The 24,254-nt window shown below is 42.6% G+C and overlaps 1 protein-coding gene across 1 annotated transcript in view; it reads right to left on the reverse strand.

Annotated features, from left to right (window-relative positions):
- Positions 1-686: 686 nt before the first annotated feature.
- LOC118892044 (GTPase HRas-like) overlaps positions 687-24,254 on the reverse strand; it is a 44,234-nt gene continuing 20,666 nt past the window's right edge. Inside the window, exon 5 of the mRNA XM_036846074.1 lies at positions 687-850. Coding sequence (XP_036701969.1) covers positions 793-850 — 58 coding nt within the window. The 3' untranslated portion in view covers positions 687-792. The remainder of the gene's footprint in view (positions 851-24,254) is intronic.

The following is a 24,254-nucleotide window of genomic DNA, read 5'->3' on the forward strand; positions in this document are numbered from 1 at the left end:
CCACTTTCTAACACACTCTCTGATTTCCTTATTTACTATGTCAATCATGTATTGACTATGCCAACAGCCTCTGTCCTTCGTGCCCCTCCACCGAGCGGAGTCTTTGTGTTGTTCACCAATGTATCCCGTGTGTCTGTAATAGTGCCTGGTGTGTAACAGGTGCTCAGCAAACACTAGTCAACTAAATGAATTCACCTGAACCACCAATAGGACCCTTTGGTTTAGAATTTGAAAGGTGTTCACTGAGACGAGTGACCAAAATGTGAATGATTTTTAATTATTTTTAAGTTAATACTTTACATTTAAAAAACACTAGGGCTTCCCTGGTGGCACAGTGGTTGAGAATCTGCCTGCCAATGCAGGGGACACGGGTTAAAGCCCTGGTTTGGGAAGATCCCACATGCCGCGGAGCAACTAGGCCCGTGAGCCACAACTACTGAGCCTGTGCGTCTGGAGCCTGTGCTCCGCAACAAGAGAGGCCACGATAGTGAGAGGCCCGCGCACCGCGATGAAGAGCGGCCCCCACTTGCCGCAACTAGAGAAAGCCCTCGCACAGAAACGAAGACCCAACACAACCAAAAGTAAATAAATAAATAAGCCTACACCTTTAAAAAATATATATAATAATAATAATAAAATGGCAAACTAGGGAAAATACCCATCAAACACCAAAGAAGACCGTAATGGAGAGATTAAGAACTAAAAACATATAGGTCATATAGAAAAAAGTAGCCCAATGCATCTCACAGGAAATGTTTCTCCAGCATTGACCATGGCATTGACACTGGAGATTTAACATCGAGAAGTTTCTCTTGTCCTCAGGGATACATTATCCTCCAGACACATCCATCTGCAACAATACACAGAGATTATTGCCAGCCTGGAAAGTATCCCCAAGTCTCAGTGTTCAGAGCTTTTACTGGGGTTTCTTAGGTAGGAATCACTGATTGAATACTTACATGATCAAATTATTGCCCACATGGCTGAATCTCCAGCCCCCGTCCCCACCTCCCCTCGCTGGAGGTCAGGCTGATATCACGTGACTCCAACCCTATCCATCTAATTACATGGTTGGTGTTTCTGGCATGGACCCACCACGAGTCATCGAGTTAGCATAAACGATCCAGGGGCCCACCATGAGTCACCAAGTTAGCTTAAACTGTCAAGTGTGTTCCGTCTAACACCATATACAAAAATAAACGCAAAATGGATTAAAAACCTAAATGTAAGACCAGATACTGTGAAACTCCTAAAGGAAAACATGGGCAGAACACTCTGACATAAATCACAGCAATATTTTTTTTGGATCCATCTCCTAGAGTAATGGAAATAAAAACAAAAATGAACAAATGGGACCTAATTAAACTTAAAAGCTTTTTCACAGCAAAGGAAACCATAAACAAGAAGAAAAGACAACTGTCAGAATGGGAGAAAATATTTGCAAACGAAGCAACTGACAAGGGATTAATCTCCAAAATATACAAACAGCTCATAAAGCTCAATATCAAAAAACAAACAACCCAGTCAAAAAATGGGCAGAAGACCTAAATAGACACTTCTCCAAAGAAGACATACAGATGGCCAAGAAGCACATGAAAAGATGCTCAACATCACTGATTATTAGAGAAATGCAAATCAAAACTGCAATGAGGTATCACCTTACACTGGTCAGAATGGCTATCATCAAAAAATCTACAAACAATAAATGCTGGAGAGGGTGTGGAGAAAAGGGAACCCTCATACACTGTTGGTGGGAATGTAAATTGACACAGCCACTATGGAAAACAGTATGGAGGTTCCTTAAAAAATTAAAAATAGAGCTACCATATGACCCAGCAATCCCACTACTGGGCATATACCCTGAGAAAACCATAATTCAAAAAAACACACACACCCCAATGTTCATTGCAGCACTATTTACAATAGCCAGGACATGGAAGCAACCTAAATATCCATCAACAGAGAAATGTATAAAGAAGATGTAGTACATGTATACAATGGAATATTACTCAGCCATAAAAAGGAATGAAATTGGGTCATTTGTAGTGATGTGGATGGACCTAGAGAGTGTCATACAGAGTGAAGTAAGTCAGAAAAGAAAAGTAAATATCGTATAGTAACGCACATATGTGGAATCTAGAAAAATGGTATAGATGATCTTATTTGCAAAGCAGAAATAGAGACACAGATGTAGAGAACAAATATATGGATACCAGGGGGGAAAGTGGTGGGGTGGAAGGAATTGGGAGACTGGGATTGATACATATACATTATTGATACTATGCATAAAATAGACAGCTAATGGGAACATACTGTATAGCACAGGGAACTGTACCTAATGCACTGTGGTAACCTAAATGGGAGGGAAGTCCAAAAGGGAGGGTATATCTGTATGTGTAGGGCTGATTCATTTTGTTGTGCAGTGGAGGCTAACACAACATTGTAAAGCAACCATACTCCAATAAAAATTAAAAAAAAAAAAAAAGCTTTTGCACAGCAAAGGAATCCATAAACAAAATGAAAAGACAACCTACAGACTGGGAGAGAATATTTGCAAATGATGCTACCAACAAGGGATTGATTTCCAAAATATACAAACAACTCATGCAGCTCTATATCAAAAAAACAAACAATCCAATCAAAAAATGGGCAGAAGATCTAAACAGACATTTCTCCAAAAAAGACATACAGATGACCAACAGGCACATGGAAAGATGCTCAGTATCACTAATTATTAGAGAAATGCAAATCAAAACTACAGTGAGGTTATCACTTCACACCAGTTAGAATGGCCATCATCAAAAAGTCTACAAATGATAAATGCTGGAGAGGGTGTGGAGAAAAGGGAACCCTCCTACACTGTTGGTGGGAATGTAAATTGGTGCAGCCACTATAGAGAACAGTATGGAGGTTCCTTAAAAAAATTAAAAATAGAGTTACCTTGTGATCCTGCAATCCCACTCCTGGGCATATATCTGGAGCAAGCTCTAATTCGAAAAGATACATGCACCCCAGTGTTCATGGCAGCACTATTCACAATAGCCAAGACGTGGAAGCAACCTAAATGTTCATCAACAGATGAATGAATAAAGCTGTGGTATATATATACAGTGGAACATTACTCAACCATAAAAAAGAATGCAGTAATGCCATTTGCAGCAACATGGATGGACCTAGATATTATATTAAGTGAAGACAGAGAAAGACAAATATCATATGATATCACTTATATGTGGAATCTTAAAAAATGATGCAAAAGAACTTATTTACAAAACAGAAATAGACTTACAGATATAGAAAAAAAACTTATGATTACCAAAGGGGATACCAGGATGGGAGGAGATAAATTAGGAGTTTGGGATTAACACATATGCACTACTATATATAAAATAGATAAACAACAAGGACCTACTGTATAGCACAGGAAACTATACTCAATATCTTGTAATAACTTATAATGGAAAAGAACCTGAAAGAGATTATATATATGTATAACTGAGTCACTTTGATGTACACTTGAAACTAACAGCAAAAAAAGTGTGTTCCATGGGGCTTTCCAAGAATAGCCAATACATCCTATCACTTGAAGAATCCCAAGGGTTTAGAGGTTACCTCCCAGGAGCTAGGACAGAAGCCAGACCTCTCTTTGGGTAATTCTTCACTATACAGTGTTACACTTCAATTTAAAGTTTATCAAAATAATAACTCTGGACTTCTCTGGTGGTCCAGTGGTTAAGACTTCACGCTTCCACTACAGGGGGCGTGGGTTCGATCCCTGGTCAGGGAAGATCCCTCATGCCGCCTGGCGTGGCCAAAACAAACAAACAAAAAACCCCAAACTCCACATGTAGTCCAATTGTAATAAAACTGTAGAATATCTAAAACAAAGAGATGACTTTCAGATCAGCCAGAATAAGAACAATTATACAGAGCGCTGACATTGCAGAAGCAGCATTGGAAACCAGAAGACAAGGAATCATAACTTCAATAAGTAAACAAATTTTGGATTCTGAAACACCAAAGTCAACTTTGCACTGAAAACAACTTTCAAGAACATAGTAAAAGGGACTTCCCTGGTGGTCCAGTGGTTAAGACTCCACACTGCCAAAGCAGGGGGCCCGGGTTCAATCCCTAGTCATGGAACTGGAGCCTGCATGCTGCAACTAAAGAGCCCATGTAGCCAAATGAATAAATATTAAAAAAAAAAAGAACATAGTAAAAGGCAGACATTTTCATTCAAATAAAAAGAGAGAGTTTGCCACTAGCTGACCTCCATAAATGACGTTCTGGACTTCTCTGGCGGTCCAGTGGTTTAGATTCCACACTTGCACTGCAGGGGGCGCAGGTTAGATCCCTGGTCAGGGAAACTAGGATCCCTCATGCTGCGGGGCACAGCCAAAATTAAATAAATAAAAAATAATAATTTTAAAAAATAAAATGGTATAAGAAATTATATTATAAGAAATTTTTTTTTAAAAAAGGACATTCTTCAAGCAGAACAAAAAGTGATCTGAGGGAGAAGGACTGAGAACCAAGAAGGAATGTTGAGCAAAAAAAAAAAGTGGTAACTGTGGATAAATCTAAACACATGTTGAATTGGTAACACTAGTAATAATGCAACGTATTTTTGAAGTTGAAAATAAACAGTTTAGAACTATTTTTTTAATTAGTATGGTGGCCAGAGTTGAGCAGACATTTCTCCAGCATAGAAGACAGACCAGGTCCCTGATGTCTATGTGTCAGGTCTGGGGATGTGACATGCGAAACCTGAATGTACAAATCCCTCTACAATCTCCCTGCGGTAAGTGCTCCGAAGGCAGAGTGTATAGCAAGAAGCCAGAGCCTGAAAAGCTGTCCTTGGCTAGAAAGATGCTGCAGGTGACACCCAAAGATGGAGCTGGCCTTAAGGCAAAGGGTGGGACCAGTGGGGCCTGGGGAGAGAGAGCCGGCCTCTCAGCACAGCTGGCTTCTGCGTACATGAAGAGTTTGAGCTTCCAGGGGATCGCGTGTCAGAAGTGGTTTTGCAGCTGCCATCGGCCCTCCCCAGCAGCTGAACCTGTGTGTCCAGGTGCCCTGGGCCCAGCCCAGGTGTGTGTATTTTCGGTTTCTGAAGAAGAAAGAAGTCACGCTACAGCACAGAAGATGCATGAGAACCAACTTGAGCATCCCTGTCATCTCTGAAAACAAGTGGCTGGCTGTTATGTAAGCTTAGATACGTTTCTGTCACCTTGAAATCATTTCCAATGTAAAAATATTTCCTCAACAACACTAATCGTGAGGGAAATGCAAATCTAAACCACAGTGAGATACTGCCTGACACGCATTAAGATGTGGAGAGGGCTTCCCTGGTGGCGCAGTGGATAAGAATCCACCTGCTAGTGCCGGGGACACGGGTTCGATCCCTGGTCCGGGAAGATTCCACATGCCGCAAAGCAACTAAGCCCGTGCACCACAACTACTGAGCCTGCGCTCTAGAGCCTGCGAGCCACAACTGCTGAGCCCGCGTGCCACAACTACTGAAGCCCACACGCCTAGAGCCCGTGCTCAGCAACAAGAGAAGCCACCGCAATGAGAAGTCCGCGCACCGCAACGAAGAGCGGTCCCCACCCGCTGCAACTAGAGAAAGCCTGCAAGCAGCAACAAAGACCCAACACAGCCAAAAATAAATAAACTTTTTAAAAATACGCTCTTTAAAAAAAATAAAACGTAAAAAATTTTTTAAAATTAAAAAAAATTTGTTTCACAGCAATTTCCAGACTAGGGTACTGGTGAGATATTTTCTTTTTCTTCCTTTTTTTTTTTTTGGCCACACCACACAGCATGCGGGATCTTAGTTCCCCAACCAGGGATGGAACCCACGCCCCCTGTAGTGGCAGCGCAGGGTCTTAACCATTGGACTGCCAGGGAAATCCCGAGATATTATTATTAACTTAAGGTTTCAAACCTGCAGGTTTCCTGTGTTCTCCATTTAACCACCTGACCACTTAAAATCAAAGTGATTTTCCTCTCATTGGACATGTCAGCGCACCAGCTTGTAAGTCCCCCACAGCAATGGAAGGGTGGCCTTTATGCAGGTAGCCCTGGGGGTGAGGACTGCAGGGGGAAGCCACCAGGTTGAGGTTTTTTTTTTTTAATATTTATTTGTTATTTATTTATTTGGTTGCACCGGGTCTTAATTGCAGCAGGCGGGCCCCTTAGTTGCGGCTCACGGGCTCCTCAGTTGTGGCATGCGAACTCTTAGTTGCGGCACGCATGCGGGATCTAGTTCCCTCACCAGGGATCAAACCCCGGTCCCCTGCATTGGGAGCGTGGAGTCTTATCCACTGCGCCACCAGGGAAGTCTCCAGGTTGAGTATTTAATCCATCTTCACTGTGAACGAAAGACACCTCCTTCCTCCGGCTGCGCTCGGAGACCCCCGCAGGTAAACCTGTTTTGGAAGTCACATGGTTGTGTGGCTGGAATGTTCTGTCCCTGCCTTCGCTCTTCTTTAATTAAGTCCCTGACCCATGCCTCCATCTACCTACGCCATGATTTAAATTTTAAAAAAAATTCTATGGTTTGTACACTTGTGCTTTCTTCATTCTGATTTTATGATAGTGAGACCTATCAGGAATCTACTCAAAACAACTAGTCTGGGGCTTCCCTGGTGGCGCAGTGGTTGAGAGTCTGCCTGCCGGTGCGGGGGACACGGGTTCGAGCCCTGGTCTGGGAGGATCCCACATGCCGCGGAGCAGCTGGGCCCGTGAGCCACAATTGCTGAGCCTGCGCGTCTGGAGCCTGTGCTCCGCAACAAGAGAGGCCGCGATGGTGAGAGGCCCGCGCACCGCGATAAGGAGTGGTCCCCGCTTGCCGCAACTAGAGAAAGCCCTCGCACAGAAACGAAGACTCAACACAGTCATAAATAAATAAATAAATAAATAAAAGAACGTGAATTTCTTTAAAAAGAAAAAAAAAAAAACTAGTCTAGCAACATTACTAGGATTAGAAGCTGATCTCGTATCTCATGCCTTCTGTATGCATAGAAGTCATAGTATAATGGATAAAGGCGCTTCACAGGAGACTTGGCTCTGTTTACTAGCCATGGGACCTTGGGCAAGTCATATAACCTCTATACATTATCTTCCTCATCTGTAGGGCGCTATTGGGTTAAAATACGAATACTGTACTAGGAAATCTCTTGTACATATTATAATAGTTTAGTATTTAGTATACTGATTAATATTCAAAGCCCTTTGTTACCATGAAAAATTAAACATCATAGAGTGTATTGTGGTTATTAAACTAAAGAATGTATGTAATACACTTTAAAGTTTTTTCAACAGAAATGTTAAAACAAACTTGCAATCCTTAATTATTCTATATGTGTCTAAAAATTCAATAAACTACAATTTATGAGCCATAAAAAAAAAAAAAAGCCTGCAAATCTGAAGAAGGCAAAGCTGGCGTGCAAATACGTAGCACAAAGGGCTTCATCCAGGTCATCTCCAAAGTCCCTTTCAAGCAAAATTCTCTGCCCAGAGGTTGCAGACCAGGGACTTCCCTGGCGGTCCAGTGGTTAAGACTCTGCACTTGCACTGCCAGGGGCACAGGTTCGATCCCTGGTCTGGGAACTAAGATCCCGAATACCACTCAGTGCTGCCAAACAAACAGAGATTGCAGACACAAATACCAAAGGACAAACGGGAATGACCATGAGCTGAGAGCAAGCATCTGCTCTTAAACCTTCCTTCATCAAACAGGGAGCTGGGTTCCGGAGGGTCCCTGCTTGCGGCTTGAGCTGCCAGGCCAGGTCCCGCAAAGAATCGCCAGCTCCAGGCCATACAGAAGCTCATCCTTACCTTTAGCCTTGGCTGTACTCCTTTTGGGCAGCTCTGAGGTCACTCCGTTTTCAACAATTTCATATCCCTGATTTTGTAAAAACTTGTAATACATATAATATAAAATTTACCATCTTAACTACTTTTTTAAAAAATTATTTATTTATTTATTTATTTTTGGCTGTGTTGGGTCTTCGTTTCTGTGCGAGGGCTTTCTCTAGTTGCGGCAAGTGGGGGCCACTCTTCATCGCGGTGCGCGGGCCTCTCACTATCGCAGCCTCTCCCGTTGCGGAGCACAGGCTCCAGACGCGCAGGCTCAGCAATTGTGGCTCACGGGCCTAGTCGCTCCGCGGCATGTGGGATCTTCCCAGACCAGGACTCGAACCCGCGTCCCCTGCATTGGCAGGCAGACTCTCAACCACTGCGCCACCAGGGAAGCCCTTAACTACTTTTAAGTGTACAGTTCAGTCTTGTTAAGTATATTCACAACGTTGTGCAACCAACCTCCAGAACGTTTTTGTTTTGCAAAAGTGTAACTCTCTCCACATTGAACACTCACTCTCCTTCCCCCTCCCCCAGCCCCTGGCACCCACTCTCCTACTTTCTCTCTCTGTGGATCTGACTCCTCTAGGGACCTCATATAAGTGGAATGATACACTATTTGTCTTTTTGCATCTGGCTTATTTCACTGAGCATGATGTCCTCAAGGTTCATCCATGTTGTAGCAGGTGTCTGAATTTCTTTTCTTTTTGAGGCCGAATAATATTCCATTGTATGAAAATAAACTCAAAATGGATTAAAGAATTAAATGTAAGACTGGATACTATAAAACTCCTAGATGAAAACATAGGCAGGGGCTTCCCTGGTGGCGCAGTGGTTGAGAATCTGCCTGCCAATGCAGGGCACACGGGTTCGAGCCCTGGTCTGGGAAGATCCCACATGCCGCGGAGCGACTGGGCCCGTGAGCCACAATTACTGAGCCTGCGCATCTGGAGCCTGTGCTCCGCAACAAGAGAGGTCGTGATAGTGAGAGGCCCGCGCACCGCGATGAAGGGTGGCCCCCGCTTGCCGCAACTAGAGAAAGCCCTCGCACAGAAACGAAGACCCAACACAGCCATAAATTAATTAATTAATTAATTTTTAAAAAAAATAGGCAGAACACTCTTTGACATAAGTCACAGCAATATCTTTTTGGATCTGTCTCCTAGAGTAATGGAAATAAAAACAAAAATAAATAAATGGGACCTAATTAAACTTAAAAGCTTCTGCACAGCAAAGGAAACCATAAACAAAACAAAAAGGCAGCCTACAGAATGGGAGAAAATATTTGCATTTTCAAATGCAAGGGATTAATTTCTAAAATATACAAACAGCTCATACAGCTCAAAATCAAAAAACAAACAACCCAATAAAAAAATGGGTAGAAGATCTAAATAGATATTTCTCCAAAGAAGACATAAAGATGGCCAACAGGCACATGAAAAAGCACTCAACATCGCTAATTATTAGGGAAATGCAAATCAAAACTACAAAGAGGTATCACATCACTCTGGTCAGAATGGCCATCATCAAAAAGTCTACAGATAATAAATGCTGGAGAGGGTGTGGAGAAAAAGGAACCCTCCTACACTGTTGGTGGGAATGTAAACTGGTACAGCCACTATGGAGAACGGTATGGAGGATCCTTAAAAAAACTAAAAATAAGCCTACCATATGATCCTGCAATCCCACTCCTGGGCATATATCTGGAGAAAACCATAATTCGAAAAGATACATGCACCCCAATGTTCACTGCAGCACTATTCACATTAGCCAAAACATGGAAGCAACTTAAATGTCCATCAACAGAGGAATGGATAAAGACGATGTGGTACATATATACAATGGAATATCACTCAGCCATAAAAAGGAACAAAATAATGCCAGCGTTGGTGGTATAGTGGTGAGCATAGCTGCCTTCCAAAATAATGCCATTTGTAGCAACATCGATGGACCTAGAGATTGTCATACTGAGTGAAGTAAGTCAGACAGAGAAAGACAAATATCATATGATATTGCTTATATGTGGAATCTAAAAAAAGGCTACAAGTGAACTTATCTACAAAACCGAAATAGAGTTACAGATGTAGAAAATAAACTTATGGTTACTGGGGGGAAAGGGGAGGGGAGGGATAAATCGGAAGATTGGGATTGACACATACACACTACTATATGTAATAATAAGGACCTGTACTGTATAGCACAGGGAACTCTACTCGATACTCTGTAATGGCCTATATGGGAAAAGAATCTAATAAAAAGTGGATATATATATTTGTATAACAGATTTACTTTGCTGTACACCCGAAACTAACACAACATTGTGAATCAATTATACCCCAATAAAATTTTTTAAAAAAGATACATGCACCTCAATGTTCATAACAGCACTATTCACAATAGCCAAGACATGGAAGCAACCTAAATGTACATAGACAGATGAATGAATAAAGAAGCTGTGGTATATATATACAATGGAATATTACTCAGCCATAAAAAAGAATGAAATAATGCCATTTGCAGCAACATGGATGGACCTAGAGATTATCATACTAAATGAAGTAAGCCAGACAGAGAAAGACAAATATCATATGATATCACTTATATGTGGAATCTTAACAAAAGAAAGAAAAAGAAAAAGATACAAATGAACTTATTTACTAAACAGAAATAGACCCACAGACACAGAAAACAAACTAATGGTTACCAAAGGGGAAAGGGGAGGGAGGGATAAATTAGGAGTTTGGGACTGACATATACACACTACTATATATAAAATAGATAACCAACAAGGACCTACAGTATAGCACAGGAAACTATACTTAATATTTTGTAATAACCTATAAGGGACAAGAATCTGAAAAAGAATATATATATATATATATATATATATATATATATATAACTGAATCACTGAGCTGTACACCTGAAACTAACATGACATTGTAAATAAACTATACTTCAATAAAAATATATATATTCCACTGTACGGATGGACCACCTTTTGTTTATCCAGTCATCTGTTTGATGGACACTAGGCTTACTTCCACCTTTTGGCCACGGTGAATGTGGGTGTGCACATATCTGTTCAAGACCCTGCTTTCAATTGTTTTGGTTCTATACCCAGAAGTGGAATTGCTGAATCACATAGTAATTCTATTTTTACTTTTTTGAGGATCCATCATACTATTTTCCATTGTGGCTGCACTATTTTCCATGCCCACCTGCAGTCCACAAGTGTTTCAGTTTCTCCACATCCTCACCAAAGCTTCTTATTTTCTTTGTTGTTGTTTTCTTATACTAGCCATCCTGATGGGTGTGACATCTCACCGTGGTCATCCTCCTGATATTTCAAAAGTGTTTTAACTCCATTTGTTCATTTAAATAGGTTTTATTACTTTTTTAGAACAGATTAGGGTTCATAGCAAAATTGAGCAGAAAGTTCCCTTTTGTCCCCTGCTCTGTCCCCCCAATCACACACACACACACACACACACGAGCTCAGAGCCCCCCACTCCCAACTATCCCATGAACATCCTGCACCAGAGCAGTGTGTTGGTCACAATCCATGAATCTACAATGGACACATCATGATCACCCAGAGTCCAGAGTTTACAGTAGGGTTCACTCCTGGTGTTGTACACTGATGGATTCTGACAAATGTATCTCACCATAAGAGTATTGTTGGAGAGGAAGAAATTTTTCTCTACCTTTCTAGGTTCTTCTGGCTGCTCTGAGAATTAAATTGACATGAGACAGATGAACAGGAGGAAATCAAACTAAGTTTAATAACACATATGCATGGGAGAGACCCAGGAAAACTGACTCAGTCACCAAAAGTGTCTTAACTCTGTAGCAGCTTTTGTAAAACCCCCAAAAAGTAAGCCTTATAGGATTATTTCAACACCCAAATGGCTGTGTACAGAAGAAGTGGGGAGACTTTTCAGAGGACTGCTCCCTCATCAAGGCCATGGGTCAGAAACCCAGCTGGGAGAAATCAGAGCTGCAGATGTTACATGCACCTAAACCAAGAATAGTGGGGTCCCTGCAGGGGTGATGAGAACCTCCCAAAGGCAGTTGTCCCCAAGTGGAGTCAAACCCAACCTTCGGAGCACTCTGCCTACACTGAAATCAGTCCATGCTGGACTCAAACAGTGAAAAACTCTAAAAATTCTAGCATGAATAACATCCAGAAGAGCTGGGTTCTCAGAGCAACCCTCCTTGTTGGATTTTTTTTTTTTTAATTCAAAGGACTATGAGAATTTCAAATAAATATTTTTCATTTAATTATTTGCCGTAAAGGGTTACAGCCACCTATGAAACTTGAGGACACAGTCCACCCAAGACCGCCCTCCTTTCTGATATCAATTGCAAGGTCAGGGGTCCTCGAGACCACCGTCAGGTTTGGTAATTTGCTGGAAAGGCTCACAGAACTGACCTGAAGCTGTTATGCTCACAGTTACGGTTTATCACAGGGAAAGGATATAGATCGAAATCAGCCGAGGGAAGGAGGTGCATGGGGCAGAGTCCAGGAGAAGCACCAGGTGCACAGCCCCTAGTGCCCTCTCCCCATGGAGGCATCATTTCCTCTCCCATCATCGATGTGTGATGATGTACACAGAGTATGGCCAACCATGGATGCTCACCTGGGCCTCAGGTTCAGAGTTTCTACTGAGGCTCCATTATGTGGCCACGATTGATTGATTGTTTGGTAGCCCACAAGGTTGATCTTAGTCTACAGGTCCGCTGATACCGTGTGACCCAAAGCCCCCACCTTAAATCACACCGTGGGTCTTTCTGGCCCCCAGCCTAAGTCATATCATAAGACTATCCATTGATTACATGAAATTTCTAAAAATCTTTAAAAAATAAATAAATAAATAAGACTATCCATTGGACCCAAGGCCCCCAGGGAAACAAAGACACTCCTATCAGGCCTGACATCTTAGCGATTATCTCCAGGAGCTTGAGACAAAGGCCAGACCTCTTTTGGGGCAAAGTTAAACTCTTTACTACACAGGTTTCCTCCAGAAAATGGTAAACTCCATGAGGGCAGGACTAAAACTATCTTTGCTGACTTTCAGCGCCAGGGATTTTGTTGGATTCCAAGAGTGGAGACTATTTTAAAAATTAAAAAAAAAAAACAAAAAGTTCTCTTTCAGTATTGAGGCATTTGGGTTATTTATTGGCAAGGGTCAGGGTGTGAATGCAAGGTGATGGCATTAGGAGGTGGGGCCTTTGGGAGTGATTAGGTCAGGAGGGCGGAGCCCCCGTGAATGGAAATAGTTCCCTTGTAAAAGAGACCGCGCAGAGCTTTCTCGCCTTCTTTATGCTGTGTGTGGATTGGATGAGACATCCAATCCAGAAGAGAGCCCTCACGTTGTAAATGATGCTACTGTGAACACAGGTGTAGGGGAGACCCTGCTTTCAGTTCTTTTGGGAACATGCCCTGAAGTGGATCATATGGTAGTTCTGTTTTTAACAATTTGAGGGACTGCCATGCCGATTTCCATAGTGGTTGTCATCACATCTGTTTTTACTCTTATCTCCTATTTAGAGCAAGTGATACTAGCTGCCACATAGGCTAATAACAGAAAATTTACTGTGCGAAAATTCAATACATGAAACAGTGAGCCCACTGAAATAAAACTAAAAATCTGCTCAAAAATCTAGGTGCAAAAGCATGTAGAGGGACTTCCCTGGTGGTCCAGTGGTTAAGAATCCGCCTTCCAATGCAGGGGACACAGGTTCGATCCCTGGTGGGGGAACTAAGATCCCACATGCCACGGGGCAGCTAAGCCCGCACACCCTAGAGCCCGTGCGCCACAACTAGAGAGCCTGCGCACCGCAACTACTAAGCCTGCGCGCTCTGGAGCCTGTGCGCCACAACTAGAGAGGAGCCCACTCACCGCAATGAAAAATCCCGCATGCCGCAAATAAGACCCGACGCAGCCAAATAAATAAATAAATAAATATTTTTAAAAAAAAAGCATATAGAGGCATACACCCAGCTGCTCTTTTCTTGAGGTTGATTTGTAGACCCACTATGAACTTTCGAGGTGGGCTTTTTTGTTCTTTATCTTTCCTCTTTTGTGTTTACGCTTTAAAACAAATGGCACAAACATCTCTGCTTTATCAGGCAATTAATCTGGAACAAACCTTCAACAAAGGGTACATGGGAAGGTTTTTCTGGCATCCTCTCTGGCAATTTTGCATATTCCATCTTCACAGTGGTTCCAGGAGATATTCGTGGATCTGTTGGTAGAAACACAAACTAACACAGAATTTGTAGCAGTCGCATGTCCTTGGAGCTGCTGGCAAATTAATTTCTTCACACCCTTTTTGCCAGGATAATAGCTAGAATGATTGCAGCTAATAGCACCAGGCCCAGCTGTCTCCATGGTAATATTATACCCTATCAATGTCACTTGCATAACTCCAAGAACACGGTTCATAGGATCAGTCCCAGTCATCTCCATGGTAACATTGTACCCTATCAACATCACCTTCATCCCCCCGGGAACACAGCTGCCCAGGGACCAAGGCAGACCTGGGAGAGGAAAAGATACTGGTACATTTTAAATCTCCATTAAAACTATCTCCATCTCTGTAGGTCAAGTTTACAATGTTTTAAGAGCAGAAAGGGCTCATAATGGTCTCAACTGTTTTGCAAGGTGGCATTTCAAAGCAGAGTTACATGGAGTAATGGCCTGAAATCCTACAGGTGAAGGGATCTTCCAGTGACCACATGCTGAAGTGGAGCAGCCTCCAAGCTATGGTCTCAAGAATAGAGAAAATTAGGAATCTTGGTCTTTGAAAAAGATGTGGCATTATGATGGCAGGGAACCTAAATATAACCTATAGCCACTGGGACCTAATGCCTGGGATCCAGTAAGTGCCAATAATTGCTCAGTGAGTGGGTGGGATTTTCCATTTGCTGTCGTTGTGAGGTCATTGTAGAGAAAGCCTTCTCTGCAGAATGTAAGGTGCAGGATGTAAATTCATTCAACTACAGATAATGACTGTCTTAGTCTGCTCAGCCTCCTAGAACAGAATACCATAGACTTAACAGTTATAAACAACAGAAATTTATTTCTCACAGTTCTGGAGGCTGAGAAGTCCAAGATCAAGGCTTCAGCAGATCTGATGGCTGGTGAGAACTCACTTCCTGATTTATAGAGGGACATCTCACTGTGTCCTCACATGGCAGAAAAAGGGGGCAAGAGAGCTCCCTGAGTTGCCTTTATAAGGTCACAAGTCCCATTCCTGAGGACTCCAGCCTCATGACTTAATCACCTCCCAGACTCCCCACTTACTGTACCATCACACTGGGGGTTAGGGTTTGCACATATGAATTGGGAGGGAACAAGCATTCAGTCCGTAACATTGACCGAGAGTGTGCACTACAGGCCAGGCACCAGAGAGGAAGTAGTGAACGAGGGAGACAGATCCCTGCTCCTTCAGACCTTCATCCAGTGGGGGAAACGGACACAGAAAACATCACTGAATACTTGGGAGAGGGCTTCCCTGGTGGCGCAGTGGTTAAGAATCCACCTGCCAATGCAGGGGACATGGGTTCGAGCCCTGGCCCAGGAAGATCCCACATGCTGCGGAGCAACTAAGCCCGTGCGCCACAACTACTGAGGTTGTGCTCTAGAGCCCGTGAACCACAACTACTGAGCCTCGTGTTCCACAACAAAGAAAAGCCACCGCAGTGAGAAGCCTGTGCACCGCAACGAAGAGGACTCCCGGCTCGCCGCAACTAGAGAAAGCCCGCAAGCAGCAACGAAGACCCAACGCAGCCAAAATAAATAAATAAATAAATTTATTAAAAAAAAAATACTTGGGAGAAAGACAAGGTAGAACAGGAGTCTAGAGAGGGATCTCAGCAGGGTGGTCAGGAGAAATCTTTTGAATAAGGTGATGTGGATCAAAGCCAAGGTGAAGGGATGGAGCCAGACAGGCATGTGGGGAAAAAAAGCTTTAAGGCTGAAGAAACAGAAAGTGCAAAGACCCTGAGGTATAACCAAGCCTGGGAAGAGCTAGGAACAGTGTGAGCAAGGAGGGCAGGAGTAGAAGATGAAGCAGGAGGGGTGTACAAGACACTGTGAAGACTTTCATGGTTAACAGATAACCTATGCTGTCCTCATAGTCACTGGAAACCATTTAGCAAGTGTTGAGGGCTGAAGAAAAGGCCATCTTGTTTCCTCCTCCAATGTGGTATGTGCTGAAAATTAGTTACCTTAAATGCCTTCTGAACAAGATGGAGAGTTCTCTGTTTTTGTATTTTTTATTTGGGGGGGCATGGTTAGGCTAAAGCACATGGTCTCACTTAACGCACGTCATCTTACAGGGTCTCCTGCCCCCTGGCCCCTGTATCCTCTTAGGTAACTAACCAAGAAGTCCCAGGGTGATGTGCTCCACAGAGGTGAACTAATGTAGAGGTCATGGCCAGGGCAAGGAGGGGCAATGGTTAAGACCTCAGACTTCAACCAGCCTACCTGGGTCTGAATTCAGGTCCTGCCACTTGCCTATAAATTGGGAACAAGGGGACAGCAAGAGTACCTGTATGAACAAAAAGAAAATATCAATAAAGAGATATAAAACTTAAAAAAAGCCGAAAAAGAAATTCTAGTGCAGATTTGAGTCGGTAGAAAAAGAATCAGCATAAATGAAGATAGGACAATAGTAGTTACTGAGTCTGAGTAACAGAGAGATAAAAGAGTGTGATGAAAAGTGAATGGAATCTTTTATTTTTCTAATTTTATTTTATTCTTTTTTTAAAATAAATTTATTTATTTATTTATTTTTGGCTGCGTGGGTCTTTGTTGCTGTGCGTGGGCTTTCTCTAGTTGCGGCGAGCAGGGACTACTCTTCGTTGCGGTGCGCAGGCTTCTCATTGCGGTGGCTCCTCTTGTTGCGGTGCACGGGCTCTAGGCGTGCGGGCTTCAGTAGTTGTGGCACGCAGGCTTCAGTAGTTGTGGCTCACGGGCTCTAGAGCGCAGGCTCAATAGTTGTAGCGCACGGGCTTAGTTGCTCCGCGGCATGTGGGATCTTCCCGGACCAGGGCTCGAACCCGTGTCCCCTGCGTTGGCAGGTGGATTCTTAACCACTGCGCCACCAGGGAAGTCCCTATTTTATTCTTTATACTTTGTTATTGTTCTCTCCTTTTGGCTTGTCCCCCCGTCCTTTTTTTTTTCTTTTTTCTGTTGTGGTTTTATTTTACCTTGTTGCAGTTGTTTCCATTTATAGTTTTATTTTTCCTAATATATTTTTTATCTTTCTAATTTTATTTTGTTTTTTATTCTTTGATATTGTACTGCTCCTTTTTTTCTTTCTTCCTTTCCCTTTTTTTTTTTTTTTAACCGCGCCACGAAGCTTGCCGGGTCTTGGTTCCCAGGCCGGATGTCGGGCCCAAGCTCCTGTGGTGGGAGCTCCAAGTCCAAACCACGGGACTAACAGAGAACCTCAGACCCCAGGGAATATTAATCAGAGTGAGGCCTCCCAGAGGTCCTCATCTCAGCACCAAGACCCAGCTCTACCCAACTGCCTGAAAACTCCAGTGCTGGACATCTCAGGCCAAACAAGCAGTAAGAGAGGAATACAGCACCACCCATTAAAAAAAAAAGTTCGAGCCCTGGTCGGGGAGGATCCCACATGCGGCAGAGCAACTAGGCCCGTGTGCCACAACTGCTGAGGGTGCGCCCTAGAGCCCACGAGCCACAACTAATGAAGCCTGCATGCGTAGAGCCCATGCTCCGCAACAGGAGAGGCCACCTCAGTGAGAAGCCCGCGCACCACAGCAAAGAGTGGCCCCCCTCGCTGCAACTAGAGAGGGTCTGCGTGCAGTAACGGGGGCACAACTCAGCCAAAAATAAATAAAAGAAAATAAATAAGTTTATTTAAAAAAAAAGAGAAAGAAGAACAGAAAAACCCCAAAGTTAGCAGAAGGAAAGAAATCATAAAGATCAGATCAGAAATAAATGAAAAAGAAATGAAAGAAACAATAGCAAAGATCAATAAAACTAAAAGCTGGTTCTTTGAGAAGATAAACAAAATTGATAAACCATTAGCCAGACTCATCAAGAAAAAAAGGGAGAAGACTCAAATCAACAGAATTAGAAATGAAAAAGGAGAAGTAACAACTGACACTGCAGAAATACAAAGGATCATGAGAGATTACTACAAGCAACTATATGCCAATAAAATGGACAACCTGGAAGAAATGGACAAATTCTTAGAAAAGCACAACCTTCTGAGACTGAACCAGGAAGAAATAGAAAATATAAACAGACCAATCACAAGCACTGAAATTGAAACTGTGATTAAAAATCTTCCAACAAACAAAAGCCCAGGACCAGATGGCTTCAAGGGTGAATTCTATCAAACATTTAGAGAAGAGCTAACACCCATCCTTCTCAAACTCTTCCAAAATATAGCAGTGGGAGGAATACTCCCAAACTCATTCTACGATGCCACCATCACCCTGATACCAAAACCAGACAAAGATGTGACAAAGAAAGAAAACTACAGGCCAATATCTCTGATGAACATAGATGCAAAAATCCTCAATAAAATACTAGCAAACAGAATCCAACAGCACATTAAAAGGATCATACAACATGATCAAGTGGGGTATATCCCAGGAATGCAAGCATTCTTCAATATACACGAATCAATCAATGTGATACACCATATTAACAAATTGAAGGATAAAAACCATACGATAACCTAAATAAATGCAGAAAAAGCTTTCAACAAAATTCAACACCCATTTATGATAAAAACTCTGCAGAAAGTAAGCATAGAGGGAATCTACCTGAACATAATAAAGGCCATATATGACAAACGCACAGCCAACATTGTTCTCAATGGTGAAAAATTGAAACCATTTCCTCTAAGATCAGGAACAAGACAAGGTTGCCCACTCTCACCACTATTATTCAACATAGTTTTGGAAGTTTTAGCCACAGCAATCAGAGAAGAAAAAGAAATAAAAGGAATCCAAATCAGAAAAGAAGAAGTAAAACTGTCACTGTTTGCAGTTGACATGATACAATACATAGAGAATCCTAAAGATACTACCAGAAAACTACTAGAGCTAATCAATGAATTTGGTAGAGTAGCAAGATACAAAATTAATGCACAGAAATCTCTTACATTCCTATACACTAATGATGAAAAATCTGAAAGAGAAATTAAGGAAACACTCCCATTTACCACTGCAACAAAAAGAATAAAATACCTAGGAATAAACCTACCTAAGAAGACATAAGAGCTGTATACAGAAAACTATAAGACACTGATGAAAAAAATTAGAGATGATACAAACAGATGGAGAGATATACCATGTTCTTGGATTGGAAGAATCAACATTGTGAAAATGACTATACTACCCAAAGCAATCTACAGATTCAATGCAAGCCCTATCAAACTACCAATTTTCACAGAACTAGAACAAAAAAATTCACAATTTGTATGGAGACACAAAAGACCCCGAATAGCCAAGGCAACCTTGAGAAAGAAAAACAGAGCTGGAGGAATCAGGCTCCCAGACTTCAGACTATACTACAAAGCTACAGTAATCAAGACAGTATGGTACTGGCACAAAAACAGAAATATAGATCAATGGAACAGGATAGAAAGCCCAGAGATAAACCCGTGCACATACGGTCACCTTATCTTTGATAAAGGAGGCAAGAGTATACAATGGAGAAAAGACAACCTCTTCAATAAGTGGTGCTGGGAAAAACTGGACAGCTATATGTAAAAGAATGAAATTAGAACACTCTCTAACACCATACACAAAAATAAACTCAAAATGGATTAAAGACCTAAATGTAAGACCAGACACTATAAAACTCTTAGAGGAAAACGTAGGCAGAACACTCTATGACATAAATCACAGCAAGATGCTTTGTGACCCACCTCCTAGAGTAATGGAAATAAAAACAAAATGAACAAATGGGACCTAATGAAAGTTAAAAGCTTCTGCACAGCAAAGGAAACCATAAAAAAGATGAAAAGGCAACCCTCAAAATGGGAGAAAATATTTGCAAACAAAGCAACAGACAAAGGATTAATCTCCAAAATATACAAGCAGTTCATGCAGCTCAATATCAGAAAAACAAACAAAGTAATCCAAAAATGGGCAGAAGAACTAAACAGACATTTCTCCAAAGAAGAGAAATACAGATTGCCAACAAACACATGAAAAGATGCTCAACATCGCTAACCACTAGAGAAATGCAAATCAAAACTACAATGAGGTATCACCTCACACCAGTCCGAATGGCCATCATCAAAAAATCTACAAACAATAAATGCTGGAAAGGATGTGGAGAAAAGGGAACCCTCCTGCACTGTTGGTGGGAATGTAAATTGATACAGCCACTATGGAGAACAGAATGGAGGTTCCTTAAAAAACTAAAAATAGAACTACCATATGACCCAGCAATCCCACTACTGGGCATATGCCCTGAGAAAACCATAATTCAAAAAGAGACATGTACCACAATGTTCGTTGCAGCACTATTTACAATAGCCTGGACATGGAAGCAAAGTAAGTGTCCATCGACAGATGAATGGATAAAGAAGATGTGGCACATACATACAATGGAATATTACTCAGCCATAAAAAGAAATAAAATCGAGTTATTTGTAGTGAGGTGTATGGACCTAGAGTCTGTCATACAGAGTGAAGTAAGTCAGAAAGAGAAGAACAAATACCATACGTTAACACATATATATGGAATCTAAAAAAAAAAAAAAAAGGTTCTGATGAACCTCGGGGCAGGACAGGAATAAAAACACAGATGCAGAGAATGGACTTGAGGACACGGGGAGGGGGAAGGGTAAGCTGGGATGAAGTGAGGGAGTAACACTGACATATATACACTACCAAACGTAAAATAGATAGCTAGTGGGAAGCAGCCGCATAGCACAGGGAGATCAGCTCAGTGCTTTGCGACCACCTAGAGGGGTGGGATAAGGAGGGTGGGAGGGAGATGCTAGAGGGAGGGGATACGTGGATATACGCATGCATATAGCTGATTCACTTTGTTATACAGCAGAAACTAACACAAAATTGTAAAGCAATTATACTCCAATAAAGATGTTAAAAATAAACGAATGGCGCCTGGGGCTTCCCTGGTGGCACAGTGGATAAGAATCCACCTGCCAATGCAGGGAACGTGGGTTCAATCCCTGGTCAGGGAAGATCCCATGTGCCGCGGAGCAACTAAGCCCATGCACCACAACTACTGAGCCTGTGCTCTAGAACCCGAGAGCCACAACTACTGAGCCCACGTGCTGCAACTACTGAAGCCCACATGCCTAGAGCCGGTGCTCCGCAACAAGAGAAGCCACCGCAATGAGAAAGCCCGCGCACCACAACGAAGAGTAGCCCCGCTCGCGCTATCTCCTACTTCATGACTTAGGACTTCTGGCTCCTGGAGGCAGGCAGGTATTTAGGTGAGATTTTTGTTTGCTTGGTTTTTACTTTTTTTTTTTTTTTTTGGCCGCACCGCACACCTTGCAGGATCTTAGTTTCCTGGCCAGGGATCGAACCCAGGCTCCCGTCAGTGGAAGCCTGGAGTTCTAACCACTGGATCACCAGGGAATTCCAAGATTTTTTTTTTTATTGAGGTATAGTTTTTTAAAATTAATTAATTAATTTATTTATTTTTGGCTGCTTTGGGTCTTCGTTGCTGCGCGCGGGCTTTCTCTAGTTGTGGCGAGCGGGGGCTACTCTTCGTTGCGGTGCGCGGGCTTCTCATTGTGGTGGCTACTCTTGTTGTGGAACACGGGCTCTAGGCATGCAGGCTTCAGTAATTGTGGCACGTGGGCTCAGTAGTTGTGGCTCGTGGGCTCCAGAGCACAGGCTCAGTAGTTGTGGTGCACGGGCTTAGTTGCTCCGTGGCACGTGGGATCTTCCCGGACCAGGGCTCAAACCCGTGTCCCCTGCGTTGGCAGGCAGATTCTTAACCACTGAACCACCAGGGAAGCCCTATTGAAGTATAGTTGATGTACAATATTATATAAGTTACAGGTGTACTATATAGTGATTCCCAATTTTTAAAGGTTATACTCCGTTTATAGTTATTATAAAATATTGGCTATATTCCCCATATTGTACAATATATCCTTGTAGCTTATTTTATACATAATAGTTTGTACCTCTTACTCCCCTACCCCTATGTTGCCCCTCCCCCCTTCCCTCTCCCCACTGGTAACCACTAGTTTGTTTTCTATAGGTGAGATGCTGTATGAGGGTCTGAGGAACCCAGGTACCACTGGAGTAGAAAGGAAGTAGATTTCGTTTGTCCTCTTTGGGGTCAATTTATCTTTGTCCAGGTTGCTCCAGATTCACCAGAATGAACTGATATCATTTTCCTTAAAAAGGGATGAAGGCGAGAGACTAGGAAATAAGGAATGAAAAAAGAGTTTAAAAGTTCCAGCTTCAGGAATTCCCTGGTGGTCCAGTGGCTAGGACTCCCCGCTTCCACTGCAGGGGGCACAGGTTCCATCCCTGGTCGAGGAACTAAGATCCTTAATTCCTCAAGACACCGATAAATAAATAAATAAATAATAAAAGTTCCAGCTTCACTCAAGTTTTCATGGGAACACTTACATGGCTTTAAATGCATAATCGTCCCCAATATGATTCAGTGTGTAATAAGTTATCATGAACTAATAATTAAAAACCTATTTGTAGGCATAAGATTCCTTATTCTGAGCCCTTAATAATACATTCTGAAAAACTCGATCAGTATTTCTGGAACAGGCACCATCTTCCCTAAAGAGCCATAACTGAGAACACAGGGCGAAGACAAGGCACGCATCACCTGCCCTGAATCCACGCAGGGAGCCCTGCACACACCCGGGAAGGCAGCTCTGTCTGCAGCCGGCAACAGCAGCTTAACGTAATCAATAGATAGAGGAAGGGGGGTGTCCCTCGGACCAAAGATTCCAAGCCATCACCCCTTCTGCTGGGCCCCTGATTTCTCATCCAACCAGATGCAAGCATCCTTGGGCAAGGGGTCGCTGGCATTGCAATCATGGGAAATCAGGCTCCGGGCTGCTTTTCCTCCCCCCCTCCCCCTCCCCCCAACAGCTAAGTTCATCTCTACAGATGGCAGATCCAGCTGACTCTTCAGTTAACTTCTTTGGGGGAGAGATTCTGGACAAGCCCCCATAAATACTCAACAAAGCACTACCCCTTCCCCCCCCCCCCCCACGCGTCATGCATCTAGTCATGAAACCCTGGTTTTTAATCCGAAGAAAACAAGTCCAACTTAATTTTTCCCACAAGTGGTTTCCAGATCAACCCTAGTTCAAGGCAAAGACCCGATCAACCCTAGCGCAGGGAACAGTGGGGTTAGGACAGGGGGGAAATGGCTAGTACCGTCCTGGTTAGAGAGAAGGGGGAATCTGGCGCCCTCTGGTGGTCACCACGCGCCACAACTCGTCCTGCTGTGCCGCTCCGTGGTGTCTGCCAGAACCCGCCCAGTCAGCTCTGAGGATGTCTTTCAATAGGTGAGCGGATACACACACGATGGTACATCCAGACAATGGCATATATTCAATGATAAAAATAAATGAGCCATGGTGGAGGGATGGATTGGGAGTTTGGGATAAGCAGATGCAAACTATTATGTAAAGAATGGATAAACAAGGTCCTACCGTGTAGCACAGGGAACTATATTCAATATCTTGTGATAAACCATAATGAAAAAGAATAAGAATGTATTAGAATATATATTTGTAACTGAATCACTTTGCTGTACACCAGAAACTAACACAACATTGTAAATCAACTATACTTCAATTAAAAAAAATATATATATATATATATATATATATCTGTTGTAGGTTCATCAATTGTAACAAATGTTCCTGACTAAAGCAAAATGTTAATAATAGGGGAAACTACTGGGTGGGGGAACAGGGGCTGGCGGGGAGTCCGTGGAGAATTTCATTACTGTATGCTTAGTTTTTCTGTAAACCTAAAACTGAAGCCTATTAATTTTATTAAAAACAGCTTTATTGAGGTATAGTTGACATACAGTAAACTGTGTATACTTAAGGTGCACAGTTTGATTCACTGTGTCGTGTGTATATACCCATGAAGCACCTGTGAACCACACTCCTCTCTCCCTCCAGACAACCACTGATGTGCTTTCTGTCACTAAAGACGGCTGCGTTTTCTAGACTTTTAAATAGCTGGGAATCATCCACTATGTACCATTTTCTTCTGGCTTCTTTCACTCCACCACGTTATTCACAGATAGGTGGCAGCTCGGATCAGGAGTTGGTTTCTTTTCACTGCCACGTGGTATGCCACTGCGGGGACATCCTCCCCTGTGTTCATGCATTCCCTGCGAGGGGCACTCAGG

The sequence above is a fragment of the Balaenoptera musculus genome, chromosome 3 (genome assembly GCF_009873245.2).
Source record: "Balaenoptera musculus isolate JJ_BM4_2016_0621 chromosome 3, mBalMus1.pri.v3, whole genome shotgun sequence".
Lineage (NCBI taxonomy): Eukaryota > Metazoa > Chordata > Mammalia > Artiodactyla > Balaenopteridae > Balaenoptera > Balaenoptera musculus.